General features: G+C 28.4%; 1 protein-coding gene across 3 annotated transcripts in view; it reads left to right on the top strand.

Annotated features, from left to right (window-relative positions):
* Positions 1-11,463, top strand: part of LOC114129373 (probable G-protein coupled receptor Mth-like 3) — a 35,497-nt gene continuing 24,034 nt past the window's right edge. For 2 of the 3 annotated variants that reach the window (XR_007603101.1, XM_050197112.1), the window contains exons 1-2: positions 1-318; positions 10,843-11,213. Coding sequence is in view for 2 of the 3 variants with exons in the window: in XM_050197112.1 (XP_050053069.1) it covers positions 10,954-11,213 (260 nt within the window). In the remaining variant the exon portion in view is untranslated. Of the gene's footprint in view, positions 322-10,842; positions 11,214-11,463 lie in introns of all 3 variants that reach the window. The other variant, XM_050197170.1, reaches the window with a different exon arrangement.

Here is an 11,463-nt window from a genome sequence, read left to right as displayed (position 1 = left end):
TACGACCGCGTCAGTGATCCGACAGCGATCGAAGCCGGCGTATAGCGCAAACCGCTGAGTATACACTTTTGGCGTTTTATGGTATCAAAATAACACTATCGTTTTTTAGCCGGTCGCGTCATCGGTTCTGCATAGAAAATTCAGTCTGAATCAGTCAGCACACAAATCTGTTATATAATATTATTATCATCATAATACATAACTTTTCTCCGTAAAACAATAATATCGTTAACGCGCGACCGCTTGCTGACAGTCGACGAACGAGTAGAATCGCCGGCGATGAACAGCTCGCGATAAGCATTCTGTTTCGCGCACAAGGTAGTAGTAAAAATATAACATTACCTACTTATACCAATAATAAATAATATTGTATAATATTAATATAAACTTTAGCGCACTGTAAAAAATATGAGATCGGATTATTCGTAGCTTTTGATTGCGACCGACATAATGTGGAATTGATTCGTATTTATACGCGTGTTGCCGTGTGGTGGTTGGTGCTGTATTTTGTAGTAAAGTTTTAGGTAGCTGGACAATAATTTTATACATATAAGGAGAAGTGACATTATGATATAGTTATACAAATGCATAACTATAGCGTTACAAAATATGTAACAATTTTTTTTATTTATATTGATTTGATGCTTTTTAAAATCGCTATCCTTTTAATATTATACTGCGGGGTTAGTGCGTTATTTTTGTTAATAAACTACAAATATAAAGTACCTATACGTTATTACATCAGGATTATCATAATTTTTTTCTTAGGCGACTGTGTATATTGTTTAGGATCTTTGCAACGGACATTTTTGAGTTTTATAAATTTACATTGTTTTTTTTTAACTACAATCTAATATTATTTATGATAATACATTGTATGTTTACTTTGTATTTTCAGTTACCGACCCTGAACAATTCATATTATGTGACCTTATTACCTCTGCCAAATATGCGGTTAACCAAATCTAATTTCAAGATCTTCTCCTTGACCGTGTACACTGTACATATTGTGCAGATTGTTCATCATATTATTACTTCCCTGTATAAAATGTGACCTAATCGCAAATTGTCTATTTCACACGAATACTTACGACTTTATACATGAATTAAGTGGTTTTATAACCGGTTTATGATGTAAATAAAAGTACTATCGTACACCTCTATTACAAAATAATATTACATTACAAGACAGTACAGGTAGTACAACTGTACCTTAATATCTAAATAATAATAGATTCGTTTTATTAAACGCACAAAGCGCAATTTAAAAATCAAACTATACGAGTATTTAACGACTTTTTAAAAACATTTTTTAATCATGACACATAATATCTATATGGAAATTAACTTTATAATGTAATGCTTTTCTATTATACAATATTATCAAAAATCTAAGTATACTATATCGGTACATTCAGCACATGGCACATGATATTATTCATTTAGTATTTATTTATCATAATTTAGCTTTGAACATATTTATATTTTTTTCAATATACAATCTATGTACCTAAAGATCACAATTGGTCATTACTCATTAGTATATTATTTGATAAGACAGATAAATGTAGGATACGTATATACCATAGATATATATTATTAATATTAATTAATCTCGTGTGAATGAACTAATAGTAATTTAGGAAATAAATATTTTCGTGACAAGTTTTGATACGAACACTAAATACAGTTATCCATTAAGAACACTAGCGAAGATAACTGAATGAAATAGTAATATTTTTTTGTAGAAAATAATTAAGAAATCTACTTAAAAACAGCATCAGACTGTCTGAAAGTTTAATTAAAAATTTGTTTTTTTTTCAAACCGTTGATCATAATTGAAAACCATACGGATTTCTGGCTATGAATGTTACGTTAGTTTTTTAATTAAAAATATACATTTACAATATAAAAGTATTTTCACTAGAAAGTTTATCCGGAAATTATAAAATAATTCTATTGTTAGCGTTAGTATTTTTAACAAAAAACTGACGTACCTTCCTTATAAAACAAACCTAGACGAGATAGGTGTATCGTGTATGCTTAATTGTGTTCTTCGTCTTTTTAAGAAGAATAAATGCAAAACAAGTAGGTAGGCATGTATTATTTACATACAAATATTATAATACACACGTTTGACTCGAACAGTTCGTTTTCGTTTTACACTTGTTTATGCAGTTTGTATTGTTATCCAAGACTTATAACTAGAATAATTAGTTTATATACGTGCGAGTACATGACTACTTCGATTTATGTATTAATTATTAATATATAAATTAAATTAAGCGTAATGGCATATATCTAATCAAATCAGCCTTTGTTAAATGGTTTGTTTCTTATTGTATACGTCATGGTTTGCGTGCATTTCTAACAATAACAATTTTATTTAAGACCTCATTTCAACGTAATCGATTTTTTTTATGAAACTTTTTTGGAAATTTATTCGTAGGATAAGAGTTTTTAAGGGATAATATATTACATTTTATATGATTATTTTTTGATCATTATTCGATAATATTTCAGATAATTTTTCTAGAAATAAAAATAAGGATAATGTTTTAATTAGTTTTCAATTTATATTACTATAATAAATAATATAATAAGTTATCAGATTATATATATATATTACATAATACATTTATTTATCAAAATTCGATCCAATAACTGGAATAATATATTTAACTGCATTGTAGGTGCATTATTAGACCTACACAGTATACGTATGACAGTTAAAAATCAAGGGGTAAGGTACCTAATGACATTTTCTTTTCTTTTTTTTGGGGGAGGAGAAGGGGGGTTAAATGCACTCAAAACTAGCCCAAACTCGGTCGGCGGACTTAGTCTTTGTCCGCGGCGTAAGGTATTTATCTCGTTTTTCCGGAAATCGAGTTGTGCGATTGGAACAGAAATCCAGCTTTAAGTCTACTGACAGCGGTGGCGTTGCGCCCATTTATCCGCCGCAAAATTTGACTCGGATTTCGCGTGTGTCAAACGTCTTACGGATTACGTCACTATTGTACTTGTACAAGCGTATATTATGCACGTACGGTCGTGCAAATTAATGATCGTATTCAACCGGACAGCGGTTATAAGTGTGTATGTGTGTGTGTGTGTGTGTGTATAATATACTGAGTGAAAAAAACAAACAAAACTAGGTAAAACCACTAAGGCGCTGTTTGTTATTCCGCGGCAGCCGCCCGCTCGAAAAGCCTATAGACATACACGTCGAATAAATTACATTCGTATAGAAATAACAATAAATGTCTTATGTACGACAGTATGAATGACCGTGAATTTAAATGTACGCGCCCACACACACTCACACACACAAGCATTGGGTCTAGTTTATAATATTATGTTGTGTTTAATTGGGTACCTATACGTATATAATATGTATATAAGATGTATGGGTAGTTGGTATACTATACGCACACGGTACAGTTGAATATTATATATAGTATAGTCGCATTCGTACTTACGCACGTGCACGGTCTTTGACGATAACTATGTATGATAATATATTATATTAATAGTAGTTCGAACTGCAGGGCAAAACGGTATGCAATCGTATACACATGTTTACGGATCTCATCGGTGTAATGAATAATGATAATGAATAATATTATAAATATTAACATATTATACATTACGTGTATATAGTACCGTGCAAGTACACACTGAGTCACTGCGCCGCGGACATAACAATAATGTGTATTCTATACATTATACGTAAAAATAAAGCTATACAGTATCGATATTATACGTCTTATCTCGGGAATCTATAGAATATATTTCTCCGAAGAAATTGTAAAAGGTTTACCCGTCGTCGGAATAATTATAAAAAAAGGTTTTCTATAAAAATAAATCAAAAACCTGAAATGTTAATTTTATAACGCAACTCATAAAAAATTATGCGTTTTGAACGGTTCGATTTTTAATATCTAATTTTATAAGTTAAATATTTAGTTTTACATCCATTACGAAGTTAGAGATTAAAAATCGAATCGTTCTTGTTAATTTTTTTTTATTTATCATTATTTAAAATTTGACTTTATAGGAGAGAATTGGATTATTATAAAATTTCGTAGAATGTTATAATAAATTAAATGGAATTTTTCGAGTGCGTCCCGAATAACCTTTATTTTTAATGTTTCGAGGGGGTCGCAAGATAATAAAAGTTAATATATTTCGACGTATCCTGAATGTGCCTTAGTTCAAGTATGCACTATAAGAAGAGGTTAACTGTCTTATACCCCAAAAATATTTATTTTTATTTATTAAATTATTTACAACTATTTTTAAAATGTTGGATGAATTTACTAATATTGAATAAAGTTTATTCTTTAATATTTATATTATTTATTTTTAGTTGACTTTTGTGTCACAATTTTCATAAAATCGAATCTAGATATTCGTTTAGTTAAAATCGCTTAGTTTTTTTTTAAATTACCTTAAGTGAATTACCTAAATTTTTTTCTTATTGCTCGATTTAATTTTTTTAGACACTTAAATGATAAGAAATTTTAATCAAATTGTTTGTGTTTATTTAATAACAACATATGTACGGAGTATGTACTAAAGTATAAATGCATTATCAGCGATAATATTACGGATACACTTGGGATGTAGCAAAACTATTTTTAGCGATATTATCGCAGATGCACTCGGGCGACGCCCAAACGAAAACATGGTAAATAACATGTAAAATATCGAAAACAATTAAAGCGATAATTAACAATCAAGGTATTAATCAATTCGTATTCTAATCTAGTTTTCGACCACGAGAAAATATTTATTATATAAAATTAACACTGTAACCTATAACGTATAACATTTATACTATTATATTTTGATTATTAATTTCGATCCAATTCGAGAACTGTTGGTGCATACAATATTTGTTAAGTATCGAATTCATTCATTTACTTTTTGACGAATACAAATTTAATTTAAATCAATTTAAAAATTTTTATTCGATGGTATTTATTTTTAAGAATTGTGATAAATTCAACGCTCTGTATTCAGACTACGAAATCTCTCCCTCAAACTTATAATGCAGGATGTATAATAATGCACCGTGAACGGCTAACGTTCAAGAGCAGGTGTAAAAGATAACCTTCGAAATGCGTCTTAAATTCTTTTACAATAATTTTGAATTGCGGAATGGAAAAAAAACCTTCTGACGAGTTTACACGCTTATATCGACAATCGACCACTACATAATATACTACATAATGTCATAAATTATTGGGTAGATATGGGTGTGACAGCGGCCGGCTGCTCAGTAGGGTTGTTTTATAATACTTATGAAACACAAAAGGTAAATTTTTGTACTTAGGCGGCTGAACTGTGTTCAGAGATTAATCAAATAATACCCATTGTGACGAATTGTCATAAATTTTTTTGTCGTTTTTCTTGAAAACTATTCAATAAGTCTTTACTGGCACTTTTATGGAATACTACGTAGTTTAACGTGTTTCTGACAACGAACTCATGACCCATTATTTTGCCACTATAAGCGTTTTTATAAAGAAAATACACACTACTATTATAGTACTAATATTTCAGTCTCTCAACTCAGAAACGATTTAGTTTTTTTATTATTAACTTCACATTAGGATTTAAAAACACATCACTTTTTAGTTATAATTATCAATTAAGTGTTTATATTATTCTTTTTACTTTAAAATTAGATAATACTGATAAAAGATTTCTAGAAGCGCATGATGTATTAACTATTAACTATCAAAGTAGTTAATGTTGAAAACAATACGATTAGCAACACTATTAAACAGAATATTAATATAAATCAATACAATAAAATGAGCATTCAAATTTGCTAGTTTAAGTTTTCCTATAAATGTGAGTATATGTATAGGTACTTACGAAAGGACTTTTTCTAGTGTATGCAGGAATAAAAAATAGCTGCGTAATTCAGCGGTGTAAGATATTATAGATATTGAGCTCCTCATTGATATTCTATAGGTATATAGTAAAAAAGGTAAACGGACGTTTCGTCCCAGAGAGTTATTAACCAATAGGAGGTTTGGCCCCGGCCAAATCTAAATACATTAATTTTTAATGAATAATTTAATGTTTAAATGACAATACTCAAAAAAATACATATACGTATTCAATAATCACACGCAGTATTTGAAATCAACATAAAATATCGTAGAAATGAATAAATTAAAATTAAATACTATAATACTAAAATTAATTATATTTTTATTTTTAGGTCAACTGACTTATATCTGACTGCATTGGTACAAAAAAAAAAAAATAAATAGTTAGTTTTAACTTTTAAGGCAAAGAAATTACAACCATGTTGTACAGGATTTAAATATAATTTAAATGATAGTTTATACTATTAAAAAAACATAAGTTGGTTCACCTAAAAATAAATAAAATATACAGTTTATCTTAGTATAATTATAGTATTTAATTTTAATTTAATCATTTTTACGATATTATGTTGTGTTGACTTAATATATTGTATGATCATTGATTATGTGTTTGGATGTTTTATAGTATTGTCATTTAAACATAAAATTCTGTTTAGATTATCAAAGTATGCTAGGGTCCCGAGGACTAAAGGTCCTATGGCTAATAAGTAATAACTCTCAGGGACGAAACATTTTATCTTAATAATAATTGCCGAGGACGAAACGTCCGTGATTCAGTAAAAAACATGTTAATCTAATAAAATAATTGGATAAGAAGTATTAAAATATTTTTCTAAAACTATTTAATTGCGTCAAATAAATTAGACGTTCTTTCATTTTAATGCATAATATATTTGTATTTTTTTTTTATTATTATTGTATATAATAAGAATATTGGTGTACGTGCGATGCGCTTGATTATTTTTATTCATAAATGAGTAATGACGGATAAAAAGAATAGGTTACAGGTAGCTGGAAACCAACGGGCCGCAAGGCCGCGGCCACCGTACTGCACACTACATGTATTGGCGGTGAATAGTTGTTATTAATTAATCCACTTAACGTAAAATTTGTTAAATTCCTTTCTAATGGCACGGTTAAAGTATTAGAGGAACCACTTTTCCAAATTTCAAGTTCTTACATTATATAGTTTTTGACATACAGCGATCAGTGAGTGAGTGGTATTTGGCTTTTATATAGATAGATTGATAATATATATGTAAAACAATATAAGGTCCGAATTTTTAATTACACGGTCCTTGTCAATTATAATTATAGGTATTTTCAAAGATAGTTTATTAATATCACTCGCGGTTCAAGATATAAAATTATTAATTATATTTTCACAAATTTGTATAGATACTTTATTTGGACAATAAAAATTAGCTCATTTGAAGGGTCTATGGCACTCTATGCGCCTATGAAGTTTATTATAGGTATTATGCATGTATTGTAACACTAAATATTCGCAACGTATAAAATAAAAAAATTGAAAATGTTTTTTGTACGAAATAATTAAAAGTTTTACTTGAAAAGATAAATAATTTATTGTAGGATTTATTTTGGTATTTTATAATACTTGAAGTAATGCAGATATGGCGTTATATATAGCTTTTACAAATTTATATTTTCAAATCGCCTTCCTCCGATTTAAAGATTGTGATTGCACTAATACATTGTAGGGCTTATACCGTTAAGTTGTTACTTGTTTTTAAATATATAATGAACACATATTTTTTAACGAAGCTAATACTATTTTACTATAGGTATCGTACAAATGTCAATAGTTTCAAATTCCGACTTTTAATGACCTCGCTTTACATAGTGACATAGTGTGAATGGTCTAATCTTATACGAGCTGTTAAAGTCCTTAAAAATACATCAATTATTAATATAACGATATCTCATAATATGTTTGATACTATTTTTTCTCGTCACAATTGTATCGAACTGACATTTATCACGTGTTCAAAATAATCAAATAATCATCTTTATAACAATTATTTTATTATTTCGAGTAAATTAAACCAGATAAAAAAAAAAAAAAAACTAAAATGTTTAAAAATGACTCAAGCAAATGGGTCGGTTTTCTTCCTATGTAGATATATGATTTATTATATTTTATTATTTTATTCGCCGGTCACATTATTTTGTGAATAATAATTTATGTGTAAAAATATTATACGTTAAGTTTAAATGTTTAATTAACACACATAGAACAATTTTTTTTTTTAGTTTGGCTAGGTTGATTTAATTATAATAATTTTAGTTTTAGTTAAAAAAACTTCAATCTAATATTAATAATAATATTCACATTTTATTATTATTTATTAAGGGGGTAATAATTATGTGGTTCGTTTTAGTTTTAGTTAAAACCCGTTACCTAATCTTGTTTTTGAACTTTCTTATAAATGAAGCCGTATTTTCATATTAGATATTGTAAAATCGTTTAGTTCTGGATTCCGACTTTTAAAAGAGTATTCAGGCATTAATATTTTATACCACGATATCACATAATATAATGATGTACCATATTTTTCTCCATACAATTTTATCGAACCGACAAATATCACGTGTTCAAACAAAATATCAAATAATTATCATCATTAGAATTATATTAACATTCCGAATAAATCAAATGAGATAAAAAAATCATTAAATGTTTCCAATGACTCAAACAAATTAAACATAAAAATGGTTTGATTTTTGACCTATTGATATGATTTTTATACTTTATTTATCGGCCACATTATTTTATATATGATAAATTATATGTATAAGTATTATATGTTAAGTTAAATAAACATTTAAAACACATAATGAAACAATATTTTTTAGAATAAGTAATTTGCTTTATTAATATATAATAATCGTAGTTTTAGTTAAAAAAAAAATTATAATATAATAATACGTTGACATTATTGTTGAAGATTATAATAATGACGGAGTTCGTTTTATTTTCAAGGAATTTCTATTAATACATTTCTTATTTTAAGTAGGTATGTTATAATAAATTTCTAAAATATAAAAATTTATAGTAATTGTATGGTTTATTCAAAAATATATTTATATAATACAATACATAGAATGTATAATAAGTTTAATAAATCAAATAGAGATAAATATTACGAGTAAACCAATTTCTAAAATTTCTAAAATCAATTTTATAATAGGTATATTATTATTTTTTTTTATAAACAATATTTAACAAACTCGTTCAATTGATGTTTACTTATCGGAGTATTGTAAATATAAGGTAATATATACTTACGTATTTGGAACTTAGAGTATAAATTACATTTTTAGTTTATTTGCAGCTTAATTTAACATATTAAACACTTATATTTTTATATTGTATTAATGATCAAAGTTCAAATGGTTGTTCCGTCGTGCTAAGTATATACTATACTTATTAATACCGTTCTATTTAAGATACATTTTTTTTTCAAAACGTATGTACTGTACTATTTCCATACACAATACAATGTTACTAAAATAGCTGTACTATTTCTAATGTACGTATGGTTGAGTCTGAAAAAAGAATTCTAAAAAAAAGAAGTATTCATGTATCTACTTTTCAACTTATCGGTATATAAGCAAATATATTGTATGTATGATCGTATAGGTACATGAATTATAAATGAACTAATTAGTCCGCATTAGAGTATAAGACGATTACGACACGCCATATTCGATATGTATCGTTTAACCAGCGAAATTCGGCCAATTGTAACAGTTCTGCTGACGTGGTTTTTAGCGCAGCTATATAATTATGTTTTTATTTAACGAGTCTAATATTAGTCAATTTTGGTTAACTTTAAGTTTACCTATCTGTAATATGTGCATAGAATAGTATTATGAATTTCGTTGATAATTTGATAATATTTATCGAAAAACTATTTTGTAGTTAAATATTCGTCTAGTTACAACGCTTCCTCCCACCATCCATATTATGTTTAGAATAATATGCATCTAACTTTATAGTAATATATTAAAATACCTATCAGATATCAAATAATATCGTTGCAATGTGTGATTTCTAAACAAATGTTGTACTTATATAACTTTATGCGATAAGGTACACGCCATGTGTGAAATGCAATTTATTATAACAATAACGTGTTGCAGTTTTTATACTATAATTTATTATTAATATATATATTGCAACGCATCAACCTTCTGGTCCTAGGAGACCTGAATAATCTATAATATAATATATGCATGTCTTATTTTGCAGTATTAATTTGCAATAGTTGATACGGCTTGTTACTTGTTTTATTTTAATATTATTTGATATAATATTTAATACAAAATCAGATTTAAATTGTTAAAAAATTACCCTTTAATCAATAATAATGATTTCACAACTTTAAAATTATTTTTGTAGTCTATTATATCATACGTATAAAAATGGTTTATCATTGAATTAAAATATAATATATCTACCTATTTGAGTATAAGTACTCGTCACTTATTTGCTGTCTAGTAGAACGATTACTTGTCAATTTCGATATTATTTATGATCGATATTTCTCTGCATCTCGATGTAGCAGTAGCGTATTTTCAATAATTTTTTTTTTTTTTTGGGGGGGGGGGGGGGTTAAGTAGTATACTCCGAGTACATATATAATATGTTAATCTAGTAAGTATGTGACTATTTACGGAATGAATAGTATTAAATATTTCTTATGCGATATTCCTCATTGTACGTTTTATATTAATATAATCGCACGTTAATGAATTGTCGATGACTTGTCTGTACATCGCATATGGTGATTTTGAACTTCGTTTCCATGTATTTTAAACGTTAAAAATAAAAAGTAATAATATTTTATTCTCGTCTCAGTAGTGTGGTCATAATTTAAAAATTTTTCACTCGCACATTTTTCTTTTCTAGAAATTATGGTGCAGCGGCAGCAGCACACGTGCCCGGAACTGATCGAAATATACCGGTCAAACGTGATCCGTTATTGTTTTCAGTTCGGATACATATCGTCGCCATAATACAATGATGGCTCGAGCGTACGTGACTGTATGGATTGTGGCGTGGGCGTGCTGTCCGGCTGTCTCCACCGTCGGTGTCAAGGTGACGAAATGCTGTCCCAGGGACATGATATTGGCGATCGACACGTTCTCGTGCACGGGCTTTGTGACCGACGACCAAAACCAGCGCGAGTCGTACGCTTGGTCGTCGGAAGACGACTCGGCCGTGGCCACTGCACCGGAAGACTTTGCGTTCTCCGTCTCCAAAAGCAACTCTATACCCTGGTCGGTAATGCTTATATAAATACGCGAATACGAACTATTTTTATCGTGCAGCCACGCGCCAGAGATTTCAAATCGACTCGAGCAATTTTTAACTTGACGAATAATTGTAGGCCACACATTATAGTTTTGCTCGAATTTCGCTTGTTAAAAACAAACAATTTGGGACAAATGTATATGTACAAAAAAAAGTATACCGAAACCGAAATCCCAGCTAGTTGATAGGGGTGAATGTAAGTTCCTACATAGTGAA

Source organism: Aphis gossypii, chromosome 1, assembly GCF_020184175.1.
Source record: "Aphis gossypii isolate Hap1 chromosome 1, ASM2018417v2, whole genome shotgun sequence".
In the NCBI taxonomy this organism is placed as follows: domain Eukaryota; kingdom Metazoa; phylum Arthropoda; class Insecta; order Hemiptera; family Aphididae; genus Aphis; species Aphis gossypii.
The sequence above is the reverse complement of the archived record's forward strand: the minus strand, read 5'-3'. Positions and strand labels throughout refer to the sequence as shown.